General features: G+C 57.8%; 2 protein-coding genes across 4 annotated transcripts in view; both read left to right on the forward strand.

Annotated features, from left to right (window-relative positions):
- Positions 1–7,547, forward strand: part of KPNB1 (karyopherin subunit beta 1) — a 28,014-nt gene extending 20,467 nt beyond the window's left edge. The window contains exons 13-22 of one of the 2 annotated variants that reach the window (XM_064636745.1): positions 392–539; positions 824–895; positions 2,513–2,657; positions 3,862–3,944; positions 4,519–4,626; positions 4,873–5,016; positions 5,103–5,208; positions 5,794–5,908; positions 6,361–6,522; positions 7,473–7,547. In XM_064636745.1, the coding sequence (XP_064492815.1) occupies positions 392–539; positions 824–895; positions 2,513–2,657; positions 3,862–3,944; positions 4,519–4,626; positions 4,873–5,016; positions 5,103–5,208; positions 5,794–5,908; positions 6,361–6,522; position 7,473 (1,084 nt within the window). In that variant the 3' untranslated portion in view covers positions 7,474–7,547. Of the gene's footprint in view, positions 1–391; positions 540–823; positions 896–2,512; positions 2,658–3,861; positions 3,945–4,518; positions 4,627–4,872; positions 5,017–5,102; positions 5,209–5,793; positions 5,909–6,360; positions 6,527–7,472 lie in introns of those variants that run through there. The other variant, XM_064636746.1, reaches the window with a different exon arrangement.
- Positions 7,548–16,096: 8,549 nt separating this feature from the next.
- Positions 16,097–27,048, forward strand: TBKBP1 (TBK1 binding protein 1). Of its 2 annotated transcripts, none has more exons than XM_064636545.1 (11): positions 16,097–16,256; positions 17,289–17,624; positions 19,007–19,235; positions 19,313–19,435; positions 19,515–19,619; positions 20,070–20,223; positions 20,305–20,483; positions 20,917–20,966; positions 23,575–23,693; positions 24,582–25,348; positions 25,955–27,048. In XM_064636545.1, exons 3-11 carry the CDS (start codon positions 19,014–19,016, stop codon positions 26,081–26,083), a joined length of 1,848 nt encoding a protein of 615 aa, XP_064492615.1. In that variant the 5' UTR covers positions 16,097–16,256; positions 17,289–17,624; positions 19,007–19,013; the 3' UTR covers positions 26,084–27,048. The 2 variants fall into 2 exon arrangements, with proteins under 2 accessions (XP_064492615.1, XP_064492614.1); XM_064636544.1 differs by having other exon boundaries at positions 20,917–20,952.
- The last annotated feature ends 235 nt before the right edge of the window (positions 27,049–27,283 follow it).

The following is a 27,283-nucleotide window of genomic DNA, read 5'->3' on the forward strand; positions in this document are numbered from 1 at the left end:
CAGACAGGAGTGTCTGGCTCAAGGCTCTGGAGCCCATCAGTCACTCTCAGCTGTCTTTCTGTCCCAGCTCAGTGTCAGGGGGGTGCCAGAGGGGCACTGATGTGCTGCTCACCTCTCTCTGGGGGCTTCGAGGCTTTTCCTCTCCCTCTCCTCCTTCCCAGATGCTGAAAATCATTAATAGAAAATGGAGAAAAAAAAAAAAAGTGCTAAAAGTGGCTTCATAAATTTCCTTTGCTTTCAAGGCTTGCAATGCAGGGATGCAAGTGCTGCTTGTCACAGCACTGAAATGTGGCTGTTGCTGGTTTACTAAAATTAAAAAGAAAAAAAAAAAAAGTCTGTTTCTAAGCAAGGCTGAGCCACTGGGAGCTGCAAATTATCCCTTCTGTTCCAGGCCTGATGGACACCAGAATAACTTGAGGAGTTCTGCATATGAATCCCTGATGGAAATAGTGAAGAACAGTGCCAAGGACTGTTATCCTGCTGTCCAAAAAACAACCCTGGTCATCATGGAGCGGCTCCAGCAAGTGCTGCAGATGGAGGTGGGTAAATCCCAATTCAGCCTCCCCCCTTAGAGAGCTGCTGCTCCATCCCTGGGAGTGTCCAAGGCCACGTTGGACAGGGCTTAGAGCAACCTGGGCTGGTGGGAGGTGGGACTGGGTGGGATTTAAGATCCTGGGATTCTCTTTTGAGCTTCCGCGCAGTCCCTCTTGTCTTTAATTTGAAAAAAAAAACCAAAAAACCTTAAAAAACAAACATTTAAACACAGTGTGGATGTGCTGGTGTTGTCAGAACCCAGTGCAGCCTCTTTTCCCTTGTGTTCCAGTCTCACATCCAGAGCACCTCAGACAGAATCCAGTTCAACGACCTCCAGTCCCTCCTCTGCGCCACTCTCCAGGTGAGTGTCCCACTGTCCCCCGGGGGGTTTTATGGCAATGGGGTGGCTCTGGGGATGCTCCTGTGCCCCTGAGGAGCCAGGCTCGGGGCCTGTTGATCAGATCTGAATGAGGAAAAGTGGATTTGTGTCCCAGCTGACACGTGGGAGGTGAGACGAGGATCAGAAGCCTCGAGTCGCGCTCCGGTGGCAGAATTTAGGGCAATTTGAAGCAGGAACACTGTGGGCAGCCTGTTAAAGGTGGGATAAAGGATTGTATGTGCTGTCAGCTTGGCTCCTGTGTTGGCTACAGCCTGAACAACCCCTTTGCTTGGCACAGGCATAAAAAAAAAAACCTCCAGCACGGCTCGAATTCCTTCATCTGCCTCCTGTGGTTGGTGTTCTTATTTCAAATGGCTCTAATTAAAAGGCACCAAGAGGCCTTGAAATGAAACATCTGGTAATGAGCAGTGTGACTGGGAGCACCAGGGCAGTGCAGTTCCTTGGTTACTCCTACAGATCCCACTGAAAACACTTTTTTTTTTTTTTTTTCCCCCAAAATCAGCTCTCAGGAGATTGCTCAGAGCACCCCGTTGGAATCTGGGCTGTTTGTCTCCAGCTTGATTTGAGGAATCATTCATCTGCTCAAAAGCTTTCACTCTCCAATTTTTAGGTTAATTTTAAAAAATAATGGGTAGATGGGAATAATCTGTCCTTAAGTTGGGCTTTAAAGGGGAGATTCAGTGTCTGGAATCTCCTTCTGCTGATCCCTGATCTCTCCCAGCACAGCTTTGTTTGCCCCTGGGGAGTGTAAGAGAAGTGGAATTAAACTGCCAATTTTAATTTATAAACATGTGTTTCTTCATTATCCCAAAATCTGAACCTAAAGCATTTTCTCAGTTGCAGCAAATACTTAAATTCCACTGAGTAAAACTCAGCAGAGGGGCTTTTGTCATTGTTAAATGGTCACATACACTGTTTTGTTACAGCATTTTTTATTATTCTACCATAAATCCATTTGTTAATATTTAAAAGGAACGAGAAAATCCCATCCCTGGAGGTGTCCAAGGCCAGTTTGGACAGGGCTTGGAGCAACCTGGGCTTAGTGGAAGGTTGGAATTTGATGATCTCCAAGGTCCCTTCCGACCCAAACCACCCTGTTAATTCTCTAAATCAAGGCTTAATTATTTGAACAGCCTGAGTCCATCTCTTTGGAGTGAAGAATCAGCCTTAAAATAATTGTTATTATAAGGAATTGGTCCTTCTCTTCCCATAAAAAGTGTTTTCCTTCAACAACCAGCATTTCTAAAGTTGGGCCCGTCCGAGCTCACCCTCACAGTGCCAGGACAGAGAAAAGGGACCCTCCTTGCTTTCTTTGTTCTCATAGGATCAAATTTGGGCTGGTCACATTTAATTCCAGCTTACAAATGGAAAGCTGGGAGAACAGCCTATGCAGCAGGAAAGGTAAATTCAGCTCATCCTGTGGCTGCAGAATTGAATGGGAGCAGAATGAAAAGGGATTTTTGCGGCGGCGGAGTTCAAACAGCAGCTTCCTTTCTGGGGGGGGAGGGGGGGGTGGAAAAGCTTCATGTGGGCTCAGAGGGATGGAAACAGTGGTGGTGTGTCCTCCTGTCCCTGCAGAACGTGCTGAGGAAGGTGCAGCACCAGGATGCCCTGCAGATCTCGGACGTGGTCATGGCCTCGCTGCTGAGGATGTTCCAGAGCACGGCGGGCTCGGGGGGAGTGCAGGAGGACGCCCTGATGGCTGTCAGCACCCTGGTGGAAGGTCAGCTCTGGGCTGGGACAGGGCAGCTTTGGATCCTGCTGGTTTGGTTTGGGGGGGGGGGGAAAATAACATCAGGTGCTGGTTTTGCTCGAGGCGTCGTGTGAGCACCCCTGGGATGGAGAAGCTGTGGCTGCACTTCAGAGAATCATAAAATCAGAGAATCAGAGAATCAGCTGGGTTGGAAAAGACCTCTGAGATCATCAAGTCCAACCCTTGATCCAACCCCGCCGTGGTTCCCAGCCCATGGCACTGATGCCACATCCAGTCTCAGCTTAAAAACCTCCCGGGATGGAGAATCCCCCACTTCCCTGGGCAGCCCATTCCAATTCCTCATTACTCTCTTGGTAAAAAATTTCTTCCTACCCCTCCCCTGGCACAGCTGAAGACCCAGCCCTCTTGTCCTGCTGCTGGTTGCCTGGGAAAAGAGACCAACCCCCCCCGGCTCCCCCCTCCTGTCAGGGAGTTGCAGAGAGTGAGGAGGTCTCCCCTGAGCCTCCTCTTCTCCAGCTAAACAACCTCAGCTCCCTCAACCTCTCCTCAGCACTTGTGCTCCAGTCCCTTCCCCAACCTCGTTGCACTTCCAGTGTCCAAGACCAGGCTGGAGCAACCTGGGCTAGTGGAAGGTGTCCCTGAGAGTAGAACTGGATGATCCTTAAAGTCCCTTCCAACCCAAACCATCCTGTGTTCCATGATCTCGCCATGTCTGAGCCTGGCTGGTTATTCCAGATTTCTGTTCCACGAAGGAATGGTTTGATTTCAGTTTATAATCTTGCCACAGAGCAAATTTTGCCAGGGAAAAAAAAAAAAAAACACCTCAAATTAGTGCTGCTCTGTCCAGTTCCCATCCCAAGGGAACCTGTTCCCTTGGAGCAGCTCCAGGACAGATTGGATGTTACCTGAGTGATTCACCCCCCCTGGTGACTCAGGGCTGTTCTGGCAGTGGATTTACAGCCACTGCTCTTGTTTATCACAAATCACAGTGGCAAAAATCCGCAGGGAATTTGGCTCTTGGGAATCTCCAGGTGGCCCTGGACACATTTCAGTGCCCCTCATTTCCTGGGTGTTGCCTGGAGGAGAATTGATTTCCACTGGGTTTGGGTGGGATGCAGTGGTGAGCTTCTGACTTGTTGAACTCCAGCAAAATAGGATTCTGGTCACAAATGGGTTTTTTTTTCTTTCTAACTGGAATATTTTCCACGCACAGTCTTGGGTGGAGAGTTCCTGAAGTACATGGATGCCTTCAAACCCTTCCTTGGCATTGGACTGAAGAACTATGCTGAGTACCAGGTAGAGATCCAAGACTTTGCTCCCTTTGCCCAGAGAAGCTGTGGCTGCCCCTGGATCCCTGGAAGTGTCCAAGGCCAGGTTGGAGCCACCTGGGCTAGTGGAAGGTGTCCCTGCCCACAGCAAGGGTAGAATGTGATGATCTTTAAAGTCCCTTCCAGCCCAAACCAGTCTTAATTCTGTGCATAAATTCAGACTTAGTGCAGCAGGAGCCTCCAGTGCCTGGACACTGCACATTTGCTGGCCTTGATGAGGAAGGAGGTTCTGCTGGCTGGGATTTCCCATTGGAATGTTGAGCCCTGGTGCCCTCCAAGGGGGTGGGTGCTGAGACACGACGTGGTTGGGTTTGCTCAGACTCAATCCCTGTCTCTCCATGGGCACCTGGATCTCAGCTCTGGGGTTAAGGAAGCAGGTTAAGGAAGCAGGGACTGCCCAGGGACTCCTCAGCTGCTCTCAGGGTCGTTATTCCCCGTGGTTTAATTAACCTCTCCCCACTCCAGAGTGCTGGAAGGAGCGGGATCCGGGAGGCTGGAGCAGGGACTGACTCACACTGGGGGTGTTGCTGTGCTATTTGCAGGTCTGCCTGTCTGCAGTGGGCCTGGTTGGGGACTTGTGCAGAGCCCTGCAGTCCAACATCCTGCCTTTCTGTGACGAGGTTATGCAGCTGCTCCTGGAGAACTTGGGGGTGAGTGTTTCCCTCCTCATTAGTAACAGTTGGCTGCACACTCCGAGGGAGGTGGGAGGTGGGAGAAGCACAAGTGTTAGGAATGCTCGGATCATCTCCTGTTTGACAACTATCTTGCTTACTATTTGAACGGGATCCAAACTTATTGGGGGCAAGGATTTGCATTTGGAGTAAATAATCTGCATTTATTGGCTCTGTCCCCCTTCCCAAAAAACTGAACGTTGGCCCTGCTGGAATCTCTTCCAGAATGAAAATGTCCATAGGTCTGTGAAGCCCCAGATCCTCTCAGTGTTTGGGGACATCGCCCTGGCCATTGGGGGGGAGTTTAAGAAGTACCTGGACGTGGTGCTGAACACCCTCCAACAGGCATCCCAGGCACAGGTGGACAAGGTAAGGTGTGCCCAGCCCAGCAACAGGCTCTGCATGTCCTCGGGGCATTCCCAGTGTCTCATTCCCATTCCTGTGGCCCTTTCCAGTCTGACTATGACATGGTGGATTACCTGAACGAGCTGAGGGAGGGCTGCCTGGAAGCCTACACTGGGATCATCCAGGGATTGAAGGGAGACCAGGAGAACGTGCACCGTGAGTACCCTGGGCTGGGATCACGGGAATGCTGAGGTTGGGAAAGATCCTTAAGGATCTGTCAGCCCAGCACTGCTGTGTCACCTCTGACCCACATCCCCAGGTGCCACATCCCACACGTGTTTGGAATATTCCAGGGATGTGACTCCACTGCTGCCCTGTGCCGGTGCTTTACAACCCTTTCCATGAAGAGATTTTCCCAGATATCCCATCTGAGCCTCCCCTGCTGCAGCTTGAGGCCCTTTCCTCTTGTCCTGTCCCTTGTCCTGGGATCAGAGCCCGACCTGGCTCCAACCTCCTTCCAGGGAGGAATAAGGTCCCCCCTGAGCACCTTTTCTCCATGGTTATCACATCCATGGGAATATCCCCATTCATTCCCTCCCCTGTGGGAGTGAACACTCTGCTGCCACAGACAGGGAGTGTGTTTAGAGCCTTTCACTGTGGTTCCTCTGGCAGCATTTCCCCTCCCTGTCAGAGAAGCTCTTTTGGGTCAGATTCCGCCTGTTTTGGGTTTGCTGGAATCCCTGGAAGCCCTGTCACGCTGTCCCTGTGTCCCCCTGCTCTGACAGAGCCTTTCCCTTGCAGCTGATGTGATGCTGGTGCAGCCCAGAGTAGAATTTATCCTGTCCTACATCGACCACATCGCTGGGGACGAGGATCACACGGACGGGGTGGTGGCCTGTGCCGCCGGGCTCATAGGGTAAGGCCTTCCCCCCATTCCAGAATCCCTGGAATCTGCCCTTTCCCCTGCCTGTCTCAAGTGTTTAATGTCAGCTCTGGGGTTTTGCAGCAGTGCTGGGTGTTTAACTCGGGGGGTGAAGGCGTCACACGGGTGGAAACCGGGAGGTGGAAGTGGAGGTCGTCACGGGAATTTGAGATTTAGGGTTTTTAAAGGGATGAGCTGAAACAGAAAAGCTCAGAAGCAAAAAGCCTCCCGTCCTCAGGGTCCAGAGGAAACCCAGTTCAGGGTGTTTTAGTCCTTCCTGCTGAATTTAGGGCAGATCAGCCCTGGGACAGGAGGCTGAACATCCCTTTCAGTCGCAGGCCTGGGATCAGTGACCATCTGCAGCGTTTGCCAAAGGATCTGTGAGTCAGAGCTCTGCCTGCTGGCACAGCTGCTTGTGGTGCTCAGAGCCTCTCCCCTCCTTCCAGGGATTTGTGTACAGCATTTGGGAAAGATGTTCTGAAATTAGTAGAAGCCAGACCCATGATCCATGAACTGCTAACGGAAGGGAGGAGATCCAAGACGAACAAAACGAAAACTCTCGCGACCTGGGCGACTAAAGAGCTGAGAAAACTGAAGAATCAAGCTTGGTAAGGGCTCCCTCCCACCTCCTTCCCTGCTCCACACTTAGGGGATCAGCCTGGAAGAGGCACAACCCCAAAGGCTCTGTTCTCTCCAGGAGGTTGGTCCTCGTTTGTTTTTGCTCGGGGGGTTGGTTGGTTTGTCAGGACAAATCCAGGGGGGAGGAACGGGGGGAACTCACACCAGGCTGGAGGGATTGGGGGTGAAACATGGAATCATGGAGTGGTTTGGGTTGGAAGGGACCTCAAAGCTCATCCAGTTCCACCCCCAGGGACACATTCCTCTGTCCCAGGTTGCTCCAACCTGGCCTTGGACATTTCCAGGGATGGAGCAGCCACAGCTTCTCTGGGCAACCTGTGCCAGGGAACGATTCCTTCCCAAGATCCCATCACTCCTTGCCCCCTCTGGCAGTTTAAAACCATTCCTGTCACTGTCTGCCCATAGAAAAATCCCTCTCCTTCCTCAAATGTGTCACTTGTGCTCCTTGGGGACCATCCTGCCCCCTCCAGACCTGCTGGAATTGAAGCCTTGGAGTTCAGGGAGCCACCTGGGAGCTGCCCTCAGTGCCACAGTTGAGTTTTAGGGAGCTGGAATCTGATCCTGGGGGCTCCATTCCAGCTTCAGATGTTCCATGATTCCACCAAAACACCTTTTTAAAAGGGAGCAGGTTGTAAGGAAAACTGGGATGGAGGATTATTTTGGCAGGATTGAGTGTCCCAGCTTTGTCACCCGTCCTGGAATTCCTTTAATATCCCTGTTATTTCTTTTGTGGTCCTGCAAAGTCAATTTTTTTCCACGTGAATGTTGGATTTTGGGGTTATTTTTTTGTAGAATCATGGAATTATTAAGGTTGGAAAAGCCCTCCAGGACGGAGCCCACCCCACCCACATCCCCAAATAGTGACAGACCCCTTTTTTTTTTTCTTTTCCCTTTTTTTCCTCCCCCCCCTTGCTTCCAGATCTGTTACCATTGGGATGACACCTGAGAACCCCCACTGGAAAAAAAATCTCCAATCTTTTGAAAACAAAACAAACCCGGAAGTGAGGAGTGTGCACGGATGCTGAATGTTTGGGAATGAGAGGATGAGTGTGAGTGAGGCTTGAGGAAAAAAAGAAAAAAAAAACACAAGAAAAAAAAAAACCAACAACAACAACAACAACACAACCACATTGAAAATCCCGGGAGCAGCCACGGGAGCAGCGCTGAGCCGGCAGCGGGAATTTCGGGAATTTTCGGGAATTCTGTCCAAGCAACACGAGGGAGGCTCTTCTCCCAACAGCCCGGGACTGGCTTCTCCAGGAGGAACTGCCAGTTGGGAGAGGAGAGAGAGAGAGAGAGGAAGAAAAAAACTGGGATCAACTGTGGTGCTCTGCGAGGTCTTGGCTGCTGGAGAGAGAGGTGGAGCTTTGGGATCTCCAGCACGGGGTGAGGAAGGGGGAGGGTGAAGGATTTTCAGTCGAGGAGTGAGTGTGTGTGAGTGAGGAGGTATCCACATTCTCAACTTCAAGTCATTGCAGTTTTATCTTTTCCCAGCAACAACAAAAAAAAAAAAACAAACACACACAGAAAAAAAAAAAAAAAACCACACAAAAAAACCACCCAAACAATCTCACACCAAACATTATAAAGACAAAAAAAAACAAAGGGTTGGCTGTGGCATTTCATAAACTTAACCAAGATGTTTTTTGGTCCTACTGATGCAGCGTTAAGAGATGTACAAAAATAATAATAATAATAAAGCAGAAAAAAAAACAAACAGGTGAGAGGAGGATTAAAAAAAAGAAAAAGTAAAAAAAAAAAAATAAAAATGATTAAAAAAAAAAAAAGGTAAAAAAAAAAAGAAATTTAAATAAAGGAAAGTCGCTCTTTAGGGCTTTTTATTTTTAGGGAAACACTGACGAATGTTCAGAGCTCCCCACCCTTGTCCTGCTCAGCTAAAGCGCCTTTCCTTCCTTAAATATTGTTCAACTGTGAATGTAGAAAGGGGGGGGAAAAAAAACACAATTCTTGTGTTTAGAGGGAATAGGAAAAAAAATGGTCAAATCGAGATTTCAGGCTTAAAAAAAAAAACAACACACACACGACCTAAAAATAAATAAATAAAAAATATCCAGAGTTAAAAAGTGCTCCGAATTTGGCTGTGAAAGGGAAAAAGATCTCTCCTGACTTGTACTGTAGCAGCCCAGAACACTCACACCGAAATTGTGCCAAAGAGTTCAAAAAAAATAAACAGAATAAAAAAAACTGCACAGATAATAATAATAATAATAATAATAATAAAAAAAAAACTTCAGGTGATGTTTTGGAACCGAGGAGAAATTCAACGTGCAAAACACACACACACACAGGGAGTTAAAAACAAAATGCAGGAAAAAAAAAATTGGAAACTGCTTGGCCTTTTTTGTGCTCTTTATTTGATCAGGTTTAATGTGGTTTTTTTTGGTCTCTCGCTGCACTTCAAAAAAAAAAAAAACCAAAAAAAAACAAACACACACGACAACAAAAAAAAAAGGAAAAAAAAAAGAAATTTATATAAAATATATATATACTGAGTTGAGCTGACACGAGGCGGCACTTGTAAAAGGTTCTATTTTTCCACTGCAGTTGAAGATGAATAAAATGGTGTCAAACATTCCCCAATATTTTCCTTTTTTTTTTTTTAATTTTTTTTTAATTTTTTTTTTTTTTTCCTATTCTTGGCCTTTCCGAGCCCAGAGGGATAACCCAGGAATAACCAGTATTTTTATTTTTTTTTTGGGGGGTTATTTTTCTCCCACTAGAGTAGTGACAATGGGCGACTCCGGATGGAATTGGCTGCTTGCTGCTTCCCTGGGTTTTTTTTTTCACATGAAGGATCCGAATTTTCCCCCCTGAAGGAAAGGGGGGGAGGACAAAAAAAAAAAAGAAATAAAAAAAAAAAAAAAGGTTTTTGAGGACTTCTCCCTTAGCCTGGAGTCAGCAATAAGCCAAGAACAGCTCGGAGGAGGTGCAGGGTTTGGAGAGTGGATTTTTCATTTCATTTTGCCCCCTGGCAGCTGTTGGAGCCCCCGGGGGGGGACTTGGCAGCGTCTGGGGGCACCTGGAAAGCTGCTCCTGGGAGGGAGAGCAGGAGAAGCCTTCAGCAGTATTTGCTCAGAATTCTTTTTTGGGTTTTTTTTTTTCCTTTCAATTTTTCTTTCATTTTTTTTTTTTTTCAATTTTTCGTTTCAATTTTTCTTTCAATTTTTTTCTTTTGATTTTTCTTCCAAGAAGACTAAAGAAGAAAATTGTCTTTCTCCTTCCTCCTCCTTCCTCCTTTTTTCCTCCTCCTCCTTTTTCCTCTTCCTCCTCCTCCCTTCTCCTTCCCCCTTCATTTTCCCTTTTTATTTTTCCTCTTCCTTTTTTCTCTTTTGATTTCTTTTTTCCTTTATTTTTCTTTAATTTTTTCTTTTTTTTCTCTTTCCTTATTTCAAATTTTTAATTTTTTTTCATTTTTTCTTTTTTCCATTTTTTTCATTTTCTTCCATTTTTTTCATTTTTTCAATTTTCTTTTTTTTTATTTTTTTCCTTTTTTTCATTTTTTTCTATTTTCCATTTTTTCAATTTTTTTTTCCATTTTCTTCCTTTTTTTTATTTTCTTTTTTTTTCCATTTTCTTCCATTTTTCTTCCATTTTTTCTTTTTTTTCCATTTTTTCATTTTCTTCCTTTTTTCATTTTTTTTTCCATTTTTCTTCCATTTTTTCCCCATTTTTTATTTTCTTCCTTTTTTCATTTTTTCCATTTTTCTTCCTTTTTTCTTTTTTTTTCCATTTTTTCATTTCCTTCCTTTTTTTCATTTTTCCCATTTTCTTCTATTTTCTTCCTTTTCTTCCCATTTTCCATTTTCCTCCTTTTATTCCCTTTTTTCCATCTTCCTTCTTTTCATTTTTCTTCCTTTTTTTTCACTTTTCTTCCTTTTTTTTTTCATTTTTTTTCCATTTTTTTCCCGTTTTTTCCCCAATTTTTCCCATTTTTCGCCCCTTTTTTTTTCTCTATTATTTTCTCCCCACTATTCACATTTTTTTCCCTTTCTCCCCTGCCCTGCTGCTCCTCGGCTCCCTCCCGGAGCTGCCCCACAGCACCACACGCTCGTACAGGGTATGACATGAATGTGCCTTCAGTGCTGGGCTCGGGCCGCCCCGGGGCCGCCTCTGCCCCAGTGTGCAGGAAAACAATTTAAACAACAAGAATAAAGCGAAATGAAAGCGAAACAAAGCGAATCCCAGGTGTCGGAGCAGAGGAGGAGCTCTGGGAAGGGCTCCGGCTCAAACCTTTCTAGTAATGCCTTTTCTTTTTAGTTCCGTTCTGGACGTTGGTTTTTGGTTTTTTGGTTGGTTTTTGGTTTTGTTTTTTGTTTTTTGTTTTTTTTTTGGGGGGGTGGTGGGCGGTGGGCGTTAGGGGGGGAGGGGTGGGAGTTTCCTAAATATGAATTTAAAAAAATTTAAAAAAAAAAAACTATTAAAAAAAAAAAAAAGCAAAAAGCCATTCCTGGGGAAGGGGCGCGAGGGAGGAACCTGAGCATTCCTCAGTGCGACCTGTGTCTGTCCTGTGTGGCTGTAAAGGCTGTAGACAGCAGGAGAATAAAGTACAGAGACAGTAGTGGAACAAACCTGTGTCTGGCCTCTTTGTTTTGGGGGTTTCTGGGGGTGGGTTTTGGGGAATCTTCCCAAAATCCGCAGCAGCAAAGCAGGAGCTGCCCCGTTATCCCCGATCCCATCGCTGGGGGTTGAGGGCAAAACACCTCTTTTATATCCTTTTATTTATTTTTTTTTATAGCTGATTCTGCTGCTTGGCCAGTTTAATTGATAGGATAAATAATGATTAACGGAATAAATAATTTTATTATATTTTTTTTTTAATTATTTTCTTCCTCCAAGTCTCCTTCCAGCACTGGAACTGAGATGTGGTCGGCTCAGCAGAGGCTGCCCAGGCTGGTGCTGGAGATTCCAAACTCCCGGAATTCCATATTCCCAGAGATCCCAAACTGCTGGGCATTCCATACATTCCACACTCCCAGAGATCCCGAGCTCCTGGAGCTTTTGGATATTCCAACCTGCCCAAGGTTTGGGTGCTGTCAGTGCCAACTCCCCTCTGCTCCTTTGTCCTGCCCTTCCCCTCTCAACCAACCCCTTGGTGCAGGTGGGGGACAAATTTAATCTCATCCCACCCCCCGTCAACACACAACCTTGAAATTGCGGCTCCAAATCGTTTAATTAATTAAATTTTATCAATTAATCAGCCAAAGAACCACCCCCTTGATGCTCCTCCGCCTTCACCCATCACCCCCTTCCCTCCACCCCCGGGGAAAGGACCCCGGGAGGAGCCGTTTATTCCCCTCCCGAATCCCCAAAATCCCACTTATTTTTTTGTTTCCCTTCCCTTTTGCTGCCTCATTTCCCCCGAGGCCGCTGCCAGGATCCTTCCCCCGCCCTGGCGGAGACACGTGGGTGGGTGAGCGCTCCGGGAGTGACGAGCTCCCGTTTCCTCTCCCGGGGGATCCGGAGGTGCCAGCGCTGTGTCATCAGCCATATGTGCCACCCCGGCGCCCGGGGACACCCGCAGCATTCCCGGGATCAGCCCCCTCGGGCCCCTTTCCCCGCTGCCGGGTTTAGGGTGGAGCCCCTTCCCCGGGGGGGAAACCCGGTTTTCCTCGGGAGAGGTGGGAAAAACAGGCAACAACTCGGGTTTGGAGCCTCGGAGGTGCCGCTGCGGCCTCGGTGCCTCCTCCCAGTCGCTGTCTGGCACTTTCCCACCCCGAGTGTGGCACTTCCCACCCTGGAGCACCCAGCGTGTCCCTGGAGTTGGTGTCACCCCCTGGAATACAAATTCCCAGCTGAGGGGACCTGAACTTCGCAGCTTTTTTCCCTTGTTGAGGTGTTTTTGCCCATTGCTCTGGGTGCTGGGGAGTGCTGGAGGAGCCACGTCCCTCCTGGTCGTTCCTGATCCTCCTGATCATTCCCATCCCACAGGGATCATCCCTGCGGGGCTACACCGGCACTGCTCCCATGCCCTCACCTGGGGGGGCTTCCCTGTTGCACTGAAATCCCAGGAATCCAGATGGGAGACATCCCTTCTCCCTGATTCCAGCACCCAGATGTGCCACGTGGGATCAGGGATGAGTGTGGAAGAGCTGAGCCGGGATCAGGATGCTGGGTCTGTGGGATGGGTGCTTGGATATTCCCAGGAAACCCCAAAGTGCCTCCAACCAGCCCAGGGACCCCTCTGGCAGGGGTGGGAACGAGCCCAGTGCTGGATTTATGAACACATGAGGATGTTCTTCCAGGCCAGGGATGTTCTTCCAAGCCAGGGATGTTCTTCCAGGCCAGGGATGTTCTTCCAGGCCAGAATTTTTCCACAGCAGAGCAGGATAAGCCAGGTGGAAAATGGTCTGAGGTTTTCCATGATGAGGGTCTCTCCACACAGACCCAGCTGCTGGTGGGGCTGGGGGTTGGTGTTCCCACTTTGGACACTGTCTGTGGGCAGGGACTGATGGGTCAAGGCAGGTGAAGTCTTGGACTGAGGGATCCAACGGACTCCTTAATTCCTCCTGAAAGGAGTTAAGGAGGGAACAAACCCAGGAGTGTCACTGAGGATGATGGAGGGGAGGTTTTTGGGTTCAACTGATGCTTCCAGCGCAGCCCAGGCCTCGTGTGAAGAACTGGCAGCCTCCAAGAATCCCGGGCTGGGAGCTGGGAGAGATCCTTGGGAGCTGGGAGAGATCCCTGCTCTCCTCCCGCTCCTTTCCCTTGCCCTGCTCTTCCCTGCTCTCCATCCTTCCCTGCCACAGGCTCCATGGAAGTGCCCTGAGGCCCCGAGGGTGCCCGAGATGCGTTAGAGTTAAATAATTCAGGGAGCTGGGATGGGAATCCGGGAGAGCAGGAGGCGGGAGGACGCCGGGAATGCAGGGAAGCAGCCCCCGGGCACAGGGCAGGGCCGGGAGCCCAGGGACCATCCCTGGCAGGCAGTGGAGTCTCCTGGGACACGGGGAGGGACAAACGTGGATTCGAGAGGATTTTGGAGCAGAGGAAAATCTCCGGGTGGAGCCCCCGGGCAGGAGGGTGGGGCTGGGGGCAAAGGGGCCACGGAGGGGGAAGGCTGGTGGGATGAGGGCAGCCCTGCCCATATCCCTGCCCTGATCCCTGCCTTCACCCTGCCTGTATCCCTGCTCTCATCCCTTCCCTCATCCCTGCTCTCATCCCTGCCCTCATCCCTTCCCTCATCCCTTCTCTCGTCCCTGCCCTCATCCCTTCCCTTGTCTCTTCCCTCATCCCTTCCTTCATCCCTTCCCTCATCCCTTCCCTCATCCCTTCCCACATTCCCTCCCTCTGGCACCATTTCCATGCTGCCCTTTGCCCCCTGCCCGCCGAGTTCCCATCACGGATGCTGCTGGGGGGTGAGGATTTTACCTGCTTTCCCGATAATTCCCAGGAAATCCGGCTGCAGAGCCATTCCCCCCCCCCCCCCCCCCTGGGCACTGCACCTCTCAACCCCTGCGCCCCAAAAATCCGGCGGTGCCGTGAGCCCACCCTTGGCACTGGGGGATCTTCCCTTTTCCCTTCCCCAGCGTTCCAGAGGGATCCCCACCAGTCGGAAGGACCTTCCCTGAGGCTGCTCTTGCCCTAAAACTTTCCAGGAACTGCTGGGAGGAGGAAAAAAAAGGACACGGGGGATGTGGGGAGTGCCCAGTGCTCCCCTTGGCTCCCCCCACCACATCCCTGATGTCCTGGGGCGAGGTGGCTGCGTGGGAAGAGCAGAGCATCCCATGGGATGACCAGGCTGGATCCAGCTCTGTCTGCATCCCAGGTGCAGGATTGGCTGAGGGGCTGCAACGGGGACCCCAAATCCCGGTGTCTGGCTCAGGTGGGAGACAATCACAGGAGCTTGGATCTCTCCTCCTGCCTCTGGAGTCTCCCTCTGTTCCTCCTCTCCGCATCCAAGCCCGTGACAGCTCCCGGGGTGGCTGCAAGGCTTGTCCTCAGTGCCCAGGGACCTTCTGCCCCCCCTCGGGGGGCTCTGGGGGGTCCCCCCGGGCCCTGCACCCCCAGCACGGCGCTGCCTCCATCCCACACGCGGCGGGGCCGGGGCCGGGCTGTTTCCCTTTGCGTCAAAATTAACTTCCAACCTGATGGAAAACCTTAATTTGCACTTCAAAGTGCTTTGCAGCAAATCCGCCCGAGCTGGCACTGGATTTTTCCGGGGCCCTGTTTGCGGCAGAGCCTGTTCCAGTGGATCCTGCCCACCCTTCCCCGGGCTCTCCGGTGCTCCCCTGCCCAAAGGCGACGCTCCAGGAGCTGTTTTCCTTCTCCAGGCCACGCACCAAAGATAAAATGCCGCTCCCCGGCAGGAATTCCGATGGAAACAGCCGTGCTTTGCTCACTGGAGCATCAGAGCAGCCCCGTGCCCGCCTGGCATCAGCCTCCCAAAACATTCCAGGCCTTGTGATGCATTTTCGGCCCCAGTGCAGCACCCAGCTCCTGCTCCAGTCGTGATTCCAGGCGGGAATCACTGGGCACCTCAGCATCCCATGGGTGGTACCCACCAACACCAGCCCAGGGCGGGCAGGGGTCTGTCTGTGCCCCTGGTGATGCTCCGGGTCCTGGGTCACCACCACGCTCTCCCAGCACATCCAAGGCTCCATCCAGGCACTGGACACAGTGCTGGGAAGGGGGATTTGGGATGGGAGCCCAGTGGGTGCTCCCAGCTCGAAGCTTTGCTCCCTTTGGGTCTCCAGGGGGGAACAAGGGCCGGGTGAAGCCAAAGCCGGGTTTTGCCCTGACTCCTTTTCCCCTCTCCCGATGAGCCAGGAGAGATGGAGGCAGATGGCCGGGATCAGGATCGCTCCAGCAGCTCCCAGCTCCCCTTTGCTGCTGGATCCCCCCAGTCCCTCATCCCAGTTCCTCCAGTGGGGTGGGAAAAGGCCTTTCCGGGGATCCTCCTGCCACCGGGGTCACGCAGAGCCACGTCCACGCCGTGGGTCTGTCCTTGCCGAGCCGTGGGCCCGTCCATCCAGGATCTGGGACCCGGCAGGGATCCCCCCAGCCCGGGGGGCTGCAGGGGGTCCTTCCCCCGGAGCCCCGTTGGAGCAGCAGCGGCAGCAAAAGGAGAGCAGCTATTAATAACCCAGCGCTGCACAGGGAAAAGATGTAATTCCATGATGGAAGCGGCTCCGAGAACAATTCAGGGAATAAAATGCTCGGGGGGTTTGGGAGGGGGGAGGGGGTAGAAGGGGAGCCCAGCCCCCACCGTGTGGGGCCGTGTCCGTGACCCCCCCCGGGGATGAAGGGGAGAAGCCCCCCCGGCCCCGGGACCACCTTTTTTTGGGGGGTCTCTCGAGTGCAGGAGGGGGCGGGGGGCAGGCACTCCCCCCCTCCCGGGGCTGGGGTCTCAGGGGGACGGGGGGTCCGGGGCAGCGCGTGTGTCCCCCCCCGGGAGCCCCGAGGGGGTGTCACAGCCCCGGGGGGGGGGTCACAGCCCCGGAGGGGGGGTCACAGCCCCGGGGGGGGGGTCACAGCCCCGGGGGCGGCCCCGGCGCGTGGCGGGGGAGGGGCCGGCGGCCGCCCGGTGCCCACGTGGTCCGTCGGTGTCTCCGGAGCGGAAGAAACGGCGGCGGGGCCGGGGCTGCGGCGGGGACCGGGAACGGGAGCGGCACCGGGAGCGGGACCCGGCGGGGCGGGGACGGAGCCGCATCCCGGCGGGCGCCGCCGCAGCGCAGCATCAGCGCCGGTGAGTGCGGGGCCTGGGCCGGGGGGACACGGCGGGGGGACGGCGGGGGGGGGACAACGGGCTGCCCCCGCCCCACCGGGCCTGTCTCCTCCCGCCACATCGCGACCCCATCCCCGTCTCCATCCCCATCTCCCCCCGCCGCCTTCACCCCGCGGGTCCATCCCGCGGCTTCATCCTCATCGCCAGCTCCGTCCTCATCATCACCCTCATCCCCTGCTCCATCCCCATCCCGGGCTCCATTCTCATCCTTATCCCCATCCCCATCCTCATCCCCATTCCCGGCTACATCCTCATCCGCGGCTCCGTCCCCCCCTCTCCGTCCCTTTTTCCATCCCGGTTCCATCCCCATCCCCGGCTCCATCCTCATCCTCATCCCCATCCCGGCTCCGCCCCGGACCCCTCCTGCGTTTCCGTCCCCGTCCCCCGCCCGGCGACCCCCGGCCCGGTGCGGCCCCGGGCTGGGCGCGGGGGGGGCCGGGCGGCCCCGGGCCGGGCCGGGGGCGCTCGGGGAGGGTTTATTGGAGGCGCCGGGGCCGCCACAGGCCGGACCCCCCCGCATCCCCCGCTGCGACCCCCGCTCGGACTCACCCGCGCACTGACCCCCTTTCCACGCCGGTTCCACGCCGGTTCCACGCCGCTGCCCTTGCTCGTGGCCCTGGCCGTGGCATCGCCCCCTCCCCTCAGCCCCCGCGAGCTGGGAAGGCGCCCAGAGCATCCCAGCAATGAGGAGGGGGCTCGTCCCCCCGCAGCCCCCCGAGGCTCGGGGCAGGGGGTGCGTGGTCGGGTCTGGGGCTGCCCTGGGTTGGGTCTGACCGGGTGCAGCCCCCCGACCCCCAGAGGGCTGTTGGGGGGGGGTCAGGCAGTGGCGTGGGTTCTGTCCCCAACACCAGCTGGGTGCCAGCGGCCCGGCAGCACCCACTGCCTGGCACATCCCATTCCCAGCCCTATTCCCACGGGCACACCGGAGCGCCGAGCTGCCTCCGGCTGTCCCAGCACCAGGGAGCTGCAGCCCCATTTTCGCTCTTTTCCAAGGAATTTGTAGGCCTGGAGGAGGGGCTGGCTGCCGGGAACGTGGAGGGAGCGTGGAAGGAACGTGGAGGGAGCGTCGCTGCCGTGGGGACCCCGGCTGGTCACCCTGGAACCTCATGAGAACGTCACCACCTCCCCCTGACCCTCCCGTGGACAGTCCCTGGAGCACCTGCCCGCCGTGGCTGCCTGCCCACGCCTGAGACACACACGTGTGCCCGCCCTGCCCACACCTGAGACACACACGTGTGCCCGCCCTGCCCACGCCTGAGACACGTGTGCCCGCGCCGCAGCCCTGCCCAGCCCGCGCCGCTTCGCCCCACCCCTGGGGCCCGCTGCCAGGTGGGTGCCACGGAGGGGAACGGGTGGGGAAACCGAGGCATGGGAGTTTGGGGAGCAGCAGGGCCGGGCCAGGGGGCTCCGGGCCGGGCTGGGGGTGCAGAGCTGCCTCCGGGCCCTGTGTGTCCTGTCCCCATGGTGCCCCCAGGCAGGGCCTGGGCAGGGGGCTGGGAACAGCCCAGTGAACCAGGACTCTGGGGTCTTGCTTTGAGGGGACACCAGAGCTTGGGGAGTCTCCTCTTGGCTTTCAGGGGTACCTCAGTTTTCCCAAGGGGGTGAGGACGGTGCCCAAGCAGAGGTGGGTCCCCTCCATCACCACCCCGGAGGGGGTGGATTTGAGACCCTCAGAGGGGTCGTGGTGCCAGGGGGGGTTATCCCTGTTTCAGCCCCTGACTGCCCACAGGAGTGCCCGGCCTGGGGTTGCCAGCGGGGCTGGGCTGTCCCCAGGCTGCACCAGTGGCTCGGGGGGGCTGTGCTGTCCCCCCCTCGTCCCCTGCAGATCTCTCCTCCCTCTCCCGGCTCTGTGCCATGAATTATTTGTGCGGCCGTGGCTCCCAGATGTCTGATGAGCCGGCGGGGCTGCGCCTGCCCTGTGGCCACCCCGGTGCCCGCGGGGTCCCTGGGTGGGACGGGGGGCAGTGCCGGGGCACCACGCGCGGGTGCCGGGGCTCAGCACCCGGGGCACTGCCCCCTCCCCACCCGGGCCGGCCGTGCCAAACAACCCGGGAGCCACCGGGGGCGGCGGCTTTGGGATCCTCCACCACCCACAGTCCTTGTCCGGGGGTGGGCGGGACGGGACGCCCCCCGGGCCGGTGCGGGGCCGGGGCCGGGAGGCAGGTGGGCCCCGGGGGGCGAGCGGCAGCGCCGGTATATAGGGCACGGCGCGGGCTGTGCCGGCGCGGAGGCGTGGGAGGCCGGGAAGCAGCTCGCGTGCGGCACAGGGCGGGAGGCAGCGGCACCGGACGCTATTTCTGGTGCTCGTTCCCCGAGGGGATGTGGGGGAAAGTCACCGTGTCCCCCCTGCCGGGCTGCTCTGCTGGGGACGGGCTCTGCTCCCGCCCTCGGCCCGGGCGGTGAGGGGGGGCTGGGGGGTGTCAGACCCCCTGTCCCTCCTTTCCCTGGTGGGGACAGAGGAGATGGCACGGCCAGTGTCCCCCTGCCACCCCCGGGGACACTGTGGCAGCTCCTGGGATTGTCTCTCCTCCATCACCTGTTGTTTTTGGGACACGCTGAGCTCCCTCAAACCCCGCTCTGGCCCCAGAACCCATCCGGGCTCGTCCATCCTGGATCCCACCCCAGTGTCCCCACAGACCCCGGCCGGGCCCATCCCTGCCCCGTGATCAGCAGTGTCTGTGTGTCTGTCTGTCCGTCCCGTGCCCCCCCAGGCAGGACATGGACTCCATGTTCGAGGACGACATCAGCATCCTGACGCAGGAGGCGCTGGGGCCGGACGAGGACTGGCTGGACAGCCCCAACACCGACCTGTCGGGGGAGATGTGCTCGGCCTCGCACTTCGCCCTCATCACCGCCTACGACGACATCAAGAACCGGCTCACGGGGCTGGAGAGGGAGAACTCCACGCTCAAGCGCCGCCTCAAGATGTACGAGGTCAAGGTGAGGGGTCAGGAGGGGCTGGGGGGGGGGGTGTAGGGCCGGGGGGACCCCGCTGACCCCCTGCCCCGCGGCCGCAGTACCCCCTGATCGGCGAGTTCGGGGAGGAGCACATCTTCTCCCTCTACGAGGCCAAGGAGACGTCGCTGCTCAAGAGCGAGAAGGCGTCGCTGCAGCAGCAGCTCAACCAGTTCCAGCACGAGGTGAGCGGGGAGGGCAGGGATGGGGGGCGTGGGGGGGTCCCCGAACTGCCCACCCACCCCCTGCCTGCTCCCCCGGCAGCTGCAGAAGAGCAAAGAGCGGGAGGAGCAGCTGGAGGAGATGATCCAGGCGTACGAGAAGCTCTGCGTGGAGAAGGCTGACCTGGAGACCGAGCTGGGAGAGATGGTGGGTGACGGCCCCCAGGGGCCTGGGGATGTTGGGGTGCCCTTCCCCTCTCCGTGGCAGCAACTGGACCGATGGCATCTCCACCCCAGGGGATGGAGGGCTGGGGGGGCCGTGGCTGCTCGGCCCGGTTTGGGCCATGTCGGGGGTTGTAGTGATGCACTGGCTCAGCTTTATCCATCTTCCCCCTCCAACCCTGCCAAAGGATGCTCCCAGCTCCTGTGTGGTGCCAGTCCTACTTCCAGGGTTGGGTGGGCATCCCTGGCTCCCCTTTCCCACCCAGATGATTCCCTGCCAGCTGAGGGGCCACCCCCACCCTGCCACCCTCTTCTGGGCCGTCCGTGCGCTGGGACAGTTCCCCCACCAGCACCACGGGGACCCCAAGAGCTGGGTTTGGGGCAGGACGAGCCCCAGGGAGAGGGGTCAGCTCATCCCTGTCCCCTCCCCGGGCAGCGGGCGCTGGTGGAGACTCACCTGAGCCGCATCCGGAGCCTGGAGCAGCAGCTGCGGCAGCGCGACGGCGGCGCCTTCCCGGGGCTGGGCACCCCCATACCCGGCCAGGAGGTGCCTTTCCTCACCCTGCACCCCAACCCCGGGCTGAGCCACGGTGAGCCGCCCCCTCCCCACCCCGCGGGGCCCCCCGGCCCCCCCCCGGCCGGGACGGGGCTGATCCGCGCGGGTCCCGCAGTGCTGGAGCGCGCCGGGGGCTGGCAGAGCCGGGCCATGGAGGCGCAGGGCCGGCTGGAGGCCGAGCTGGAGGCGGCGCGGCAGGAGAACCAGCGCGCCCAGCACCGCGAGGAGCACCTCAAGGCCGAGTGCGAGAGGCTGCAGGCGGAGCTGAAGCACCTGCAGGACACCCGGGAGCAGGTACGGGGTGGGCTCGGCCGTGTGGGACCCCCTGTCCGGGGTGGGTGGGGGTCCGGGGGTTTGGTGGGGTGTCTGCTCTCCCCAGAGCAGGGATGGGGCAGGGTCTGGCCGTGTGGGACCCCTTGTCCCTGATGAATGGGGGTCCGGGTGCTGACAGGGTGCCTGCTCTCCCCGAAGCAGGGATGGGGCAGGGTTTGGCCCTGTGAGACCCCCTGTCCATGGTGGGTGGTGGTCTGGGGGTTTGGTGGGGTGTCTGCTCTCCCCAGAGCAGGGATGGGGCAGGGTCTGACCCTCCTATCCTTGGTGGGCGGGGGTCCGGGTGCTGAGGGGGTGCCTGCTCTCCCCAGAGCAGGGATGGGGCAGGGTCTGGCCCTGTGGGACCCCCTGTCCGTGGTGGGGGTCCGGGTGCTGAGGGGGTGCCTGCTCTCCCCAGGAGCAGTCGGAGCGGGACATGGCCTGGGTGAAGAAGGTGGGCGACGACCAGTAAGTGCTGGGAGGGGGCTGGGCTGTGGGGGGGGGTCCCCGCTCTGGCAGGCAGGGATGGGGGCACACGGGGGGCGTCTGTGGGGCACCACTGGGCGTCACAGCCAAGGTAGGGACAGGACCCGCTTTGGGAGGGGTCCCTGGGGGTTCCCAGGTGCTGCAGCGGGTGGGATCCTGCACCCCAAGAGCAGTTGCTGGGGTCCTGCACCCCGAAATTGCTGCGCCCCGGTAATTTGGAGCTGAGCAGGGCTCTGGGTTCGGGGTGCCCGGTGCCACACGGTGTGTGCAGTGCCCGGTGCCCGGTGGTGTGTCCGGTGCCCGGTGGTGTGTCCGGTGCCCGGTGCCGCCTCGGAGCTGCCTCCAGAGGGCACTGACGGCCCGTGGCTGCCGAGCAGCACCGAGGATCACCGGCTGTCACCGAACAGCGCCAACCCGTGCCACGCCTGGGCACCGATCCGCGCCATCCCCGTGGCACAGACCCGTGCCAACCTCATGGCACCAACCCACGCCAACCACAGGGCACCAATCTGTGCCAGCCTTGTGGCACTGGGTATCCCTATGGCACCAATCCATGCCATTCCTATGGCACTAATCCATGCCACTCCCTTGGCACCAATCCATGCCATCCCTATGGCACCAATCCATGCCATCCCTATGGCACCAATCCATGCCATCCCTATGGCACTAATCCAGGCTGGCACTGTGCCCCCTTTGGGCAGCCTGTGCCGAGCTGTGGATGGATCAAAGGCGACACACGGGGCTGGGAAGGTGCTGAGGTGTTGGGGTTCCCCCTCCTTTTCCAGAGGTGTCCAGAAGCTTTTGCTGTTCCTTGTCTTCCCGGCATAAATCAGTGGGGGGGGACCCGGGGAGGGGGTTGATCCATCCACACTGGCATCCCTGGGAGGTGCCCACCTCTCTGCTGCACATCCTGGGGTCGGGGGGGGGTCCCCATCCCTCCCCACCCTTCCCCACCTTAATTCACTTTATTTCCATCAAGTCCAGTCTCCCGTGCCTGGGACCCCTCCTGTGCTCACCCCTCATTTTATCCCCCCTTTCCCACAATACCCATTCCCCCTCTCCCCGGGGAAACAAAACTCCCAATCCCACCTTCCTTCTAACCCCAAATTCCGCCGGCTGGGAGGGGGAAGTTGAGGCACAGCCCTGCCCCGGGGGCACCTTCCCCCCTCCCGGGGCTCAGCCCTTCCCTCCCCGCTCTGATCTCGCCGATTCAGCTCTTTTTTGTCACCCGCTCCTCTCCGCCACTCTTTTGGTGTGAAAAAGCGCCTTATCGGCGTTTTCCATCTCCGGGGTGATTTTCTGGTGCTTTGCCACAGCGGGCGCGGGGCCGCTTTTCCTTCTTTTTGCTTTCTTTTCTTAGTTTTGCCCTTTCCCACCCCCCCTCCCTCCCTCCCTCCCCGCCCTTTCTGAGCTCCCGGCAATTCCCGCTTGGGCTTCCTCGGGAAGGACGAGCCGGGTGGAAAACGGGAGCGGCCGAGATCCGCGGGGGGAGCTGGGGAGGGGGCCGGCGGGGCTGGACGGGGAGGTCTCGGGGGTGGCTCTGTCCGGGGACATCTCCAGGTCTTTGTGCCCTCGGTGCCACCCTGACAGGGCCACGGGGACTTCGGGGACATGTCCTGGGCATCCAGATGGGCAAACGTGTTGCTTTTCATTTTCTTTTCCTTTTTCTCTCTTTCACTCTCTTATTTTTTTCTCTTCTTCCCCCCTCCCCCCCCCCGTTTTCTTATTTCTTTTTAATTCCATTCGTTTTTTCTGATTTTCAATATTTTCTTCTTTTTTTCTTATTTCCTTATTTTTCTTCTTTTTTTTTTTAATGTCTATATCCTCTTTCTCCCACTTCCCTTCTTCCCCTTCTTTTTCCTTTTCCTTCTTTTTCTCCTTTTCATTCTTTTCCTTTTTCCTTTTTTCCTTCTTTCCCTTCACACACCATCCTTCTCATTCTTTTTCTCCTTTTCCTGACTTTCCCTCTTTTTCTCTCTGTATTCTTCTTTTTCTCCTCCTTTCCTCCTTTTCCACTCTTTCTCCCTCCTCTCTACATATCCTCATTTCCCTTCTTTTCCCTCTTTTCCCCTCCCTATATCCTTCCTCTCTTATTTCCTCGCTTTCCCTCCTGCATCCTTATTTTTCTTCTTTTTCTCCCCGCAACCTTTTCCTTCTTTTCCCTCTTTTTTTTTTCCTTCCCCTCCATCCTTTTTCTCACCGTATCCCTCCTTCCCTGCCCTTCCCCTGCTCTCCCCCCGGGGGCAGGGGCAGGACGGGCGCTGTCACCGCGGTTACGAGCGGCGGCTCCGGGTGCCGGGGGTGTCACAACGGCTCAGCGGAGCCTGCGAGGACGCGCCGAGCGCGGCCCCGCGGGGCCCTCACAGGCGGCTTCTCCCTTCGCATCCCCGCGGAGGAGCCGGGCTGGGAAAGCGACACCAACCCGGGGCGCGGCTGATGGATTTGTCACAGAGCTCTCGGGGAGGGAGGGGAGGGGGGTGAGGACCCACCTCCGGGATGCTCCCGGCTGCTCCCACAACTTTTTGAGCTGAATTTGGGCGGGTTTGGGTCTGTCACCCTCAGAGACACCCTGTTGTGTCCCCCCCCCCAGGGTGAACCTGGCGCTGGCCTACACGGAGCTGACGGAGGAGCTGTGCCGCCTGCGGAACCTCAGCTCCCTGCAGAGCCAGATCCTGCGGGCCCTGCTGCAGGAGAAGGGCCTCAACGGTGGTAAGGGGGGCCCGGGGGGCTGCACCCCACTGCCAGGCAGGGAGGGGGGCACAGGGGCCGGGAGGACGGGCTGGATGCCCTCGGACTCCTGGTGGTGCTGACGCGGGTGTTGGTCCCTGAGAGCGTCCTGCCCTGGGAACATCCAGGGATCATCCCGGGATCATCCCACCCCGGGGGAGCCCATGTCTGGGAGCATCCTGCCCCAGGAGCATCCCACCCGAGGAGCATCCCACCCCAAGAATGTCCCTGGGAGCATCCACATCTGGAAATATCCCACCCCAGGAGCATCTGTTCCTGGGAACTTCCTGCCCCAAGAACATCCATCCCTGGGATCATTCCACCCCAATGACATCCATCCCTGGGATCATTCCACCCCAATGACATCCATCCCTGGGATCATCCCACCCCAATGACATCCATCCCTGGGATCATCTCTGCCTGGGAGAATCCATATCTGGAAGTATCCCACCCCGGGAGCATCGATTCCTGGGAGCTTCTCACCCCAAGAACATCCTTACCTGGGATCATCCCACCCCAAGGGCATCCATCCCTGGGAGCATCCATCCCTGGGATAATCCATTCCTGGGAGCATCCATCCCTGGGATAATCCATCCCTGGGATCATCCCACCCCAAGGGCATCCCATCCCTGGGAGCATCTATGCCTGGGAGAATCCATACCTGGGAACATCCATCCTTGGGTGCACCCCCCTCCAAAAGCATCCACCCCCGGGATCATCCCACCCCGGGATCATCCCGCCCCAGAATCATCCCTCCCGCCGGGGGTCCCTCCCACATCCCCCCCTCCACGCGGGATGCCCGAGGGATATTTTCCGGGATATTTTCCGCCCCGCCGAGCTAACGGGGTGGGGGGGTTTTTCCTTTCGCAGGCCAGCGCCACTCCCCGCTGTCCCAGTGCCACTCCCCGCTGTCCCAGTGCCACTCCCCGGCCCAGCAGCGCCGCTCGCCCGCCCCGCAGTGCCCCTCGCCCGCCCCGCCGGGGCGCTCCCAGTGCCAATCCCCCGCCCTCCAACGCCGCTCGCCGGGCCCTCCCAGCCAGTCGCCGGCCCAGCAGCGCCGCTCGCCAGCCCCCGGCCCCTGCCAGTCCCCCGCGCAGCAGCGCCGGTCCCCGGTGCCCCCCTCCAGCCAGTCCCCGGCGCAGCAGCGCCGATCCCCGGCGCCGCCGCCGCCCTGCCCGTCCCCGGCCTCGGCGTCCCCGCACCGGCTGCCCGGCGAGAGGATGGAGCTGGGCTACGCCAAACCCTCCAGCCGCCACATCAAGGCCGGCTTCCAGGGCCGCCGCAGCTACTCGGAGGTGACCAACGTGGCCCTGTACCAGCAGAGCCGCTCGCTGTGGCTGCAGCCCGAGGCCTCCACGCTGCCCAAGCCCCGGCCCTACGGGGAGCTGTACCTGGGCGGCGCGGGGGCCCCGCTGAGCGCCCGCCAGCCCTTCGAGGAGCAGCACGTGCGCTTCGAGAAGCAGCAGTCGTCGGACGAGGAGGAGTGGGCCCTGCCCAGCCCGCCCAGCCCCGAGGCCGGCGCCATCCGCTGCGCCTCCTTCTGCGCCGGCTTCCCCGCACCCGACGCCGACGCCGTGCGCCGGACGGCCGCTGCCTACGCCCGGGCGGAACACGCCCAGTCCTGGCCCTCCATCAACGTGAGTGGGACCCCCCCAGGCCTTGCTCGGGGGTGTTGGAGGGCAGGAAGCATTAACCTGCCCCACAGGTCTGGTTTAGCGCCTCGGATTCCGCGTTTCTCGCCCGCCTTGGTGCTGGCGCCTGGAATGTTCCAGGGAGGGGATGGAGGGGGATGTGGCCACCCTCAGGGTCTCAGCACCACCCTGTGTCCCCACAGTTGCCACTGGAGACCCCCCACACCCCAGAGGGTGTTGTTGTGGGTTGAAGGGTATCAACCCACCCCCCCAGGCAGGGTTTAGTGTCTTGGATTCCACATTTCTAGCCCGCCTTGGTGCTGGTGCCTGGAATGTTCCAGGAAGGGGATGGTGGGGAAAGTGTGGTTAATCTGGGGGTCTCAGCACCACCCTGTGCCCCCACAGCTGCCGTTGGAGACCCCCCACACCCCAGAGAGTGTTGCTGTGGGTTGGAGGGCAGGAAGCATCAACCCACCCCCCAGGCAGGGTTTAGTGCCTTGGATCCCACGTTTCTAACCCAGCTTGCTCCCGGCAGCGGGAATGTCCCAGGGAGGAGATGGGGGGGATGTGGCCACCCTAGGGGGGTCTCAGCACCACCCTGTACCCCCACAGCTGCTGCTGGAGACGGTGGACTCGGAGGTGAGGAGCTGCCCCCTGTGCCAGCTGGCCTTCCCCATCGGGTACCCGGACGATGCCCTGGTGAAGCACATCGACTCCCACCTGGAGAACAGCAAGATCTGAGCCTTCCCCCCGCCCATTCCCGACCTTTGGATGCTGCATGAAAACACACCAGGAGCGCCACGGCTCCCGAAATACCTCCAAGTCTTCAGTAGCTACAGAAAGACTGAGCCCCCCACACACACCCCGGAGCCCCCCAGAGCCCCCCCAGCCCCCTGTAAGTGGGTTCCTCGCCCCGTCCCTGCGTCCATGCCAGGTTTGGATGCTGGAATTTGGGTGCCAGGATCACGCCATCCCAGGTGGTGGCCAGAGGGGACCTGTCTGTGCCCTTGGGTGTCCTCTGCACCCTTGGGTGTCGCTGCTTGATCTCAGGGAGGATCCGAGGGGCCGGGTCCTGGATCCGGCCCCCAGGAAGCGGGTGAGGGGAAGGGGCTGCCCCTTCCCCTGCTCCTGGGGTCAAAGTTGGGGTTGGGGGGCAGCTGCTTGTTCTCGGTCCCCCTCTCCCCATCCCACCAGTTCGAGCATCTTTTACACTAAAAGCGCCCCCTCCCCTCAGTGTCTCCCCCCTCCCCCCAAAGATGCTGCTGAGAAACGGACCCCGAGGCGCAGCAAGGACCCCTCCCCACATTGCACTGGGCTCCGCGGCCCTGGGGGCTCTCCCTGACACCCCCCCCGGTGTGGGGACAGCGCAGCCCCCCAGCAGCCCCCCTCCATCCCCCCCAGACCCCCCTGCTTCGGCCGGGGGGCTGCAGGCGGCCGCTCACCCTGAGCCCCCCACCCCGTCCCCCCACGTTCAATCTACCTCAAGGCCGCCGGGAGAGGGGGGTCCACAGCACTGTCCCCCCCTCACTGAGCCGCTCTCGCTGCATGTCCCCCCCGTGCCACAGCGCACACCCCCCCCCCGCACCCCCGGGGGCTCGGCCGGGTGCGACCCCCCCCCTGCCCCGGGACCCCCCCCGGGCAGAGGGACCCGCCCCCGCTGCGACGCCACCGACCCCAATAAAACCTTTCCAGCGCCCAAAATGCCACGGGGGGGGGCGAAGCCGTCTCCTCTCTTTGGGTCCCTGGGGAAGGGGAGGGGGGTCCAGGATGTGGGTGGCCCCGCCGGGGCTGGGGTGGGGCAGGGGGCGAGCTGGGGGCTGGCACGGGCAACCCTGGCAGAGCCAACTTGTGTCACCAGAGTGGCTGAGGGGGGTGACGGGGTTTGGGGGTCCCATTGCCGGTGTCCTGCACCCCTGTCCCTGTTCCTGGTGACACGTTTAG

This window comes from Pseudopipra pipra, chromosome 26 (assembly GCF_036250125.1).
Source record: "Pseudopipra pipra isolate bDixPip1 chromosome 26, bDixPip1.hap1, whole genome shotgun sequence".
Taxonomy (NCBI): domain Eukaryota; kingdom Metazoa; phylum Chordata; class Aves; order Passeriformes; family Pipridae; genus Pseudopipra; species Pseudopipra pipra.

Coding starts and splice junctions, on each gene's coding strand:
- TBKBP1 (XM_064636544.1), top strand. CDS start 19,014: ATGGACTCCATGTTCGAGGACGACATCAGCATCCTGACGCAGGAGGCG. Junction 20,224..20,304: donor CAACCCCGGGCTGAGCCACG/GTGAGCCGCCCC, acceptor CGGGTCCCGCAG/TGCTGGAGCGCGCCGGGGGC. Junction 20,484..20,916: donor TGCAGGACACCCGGGAGCAG/GTACGGGGTGGG, acceptor TGCTCTCCCCAG/GAGCAGTCGGAGCGGGACAT.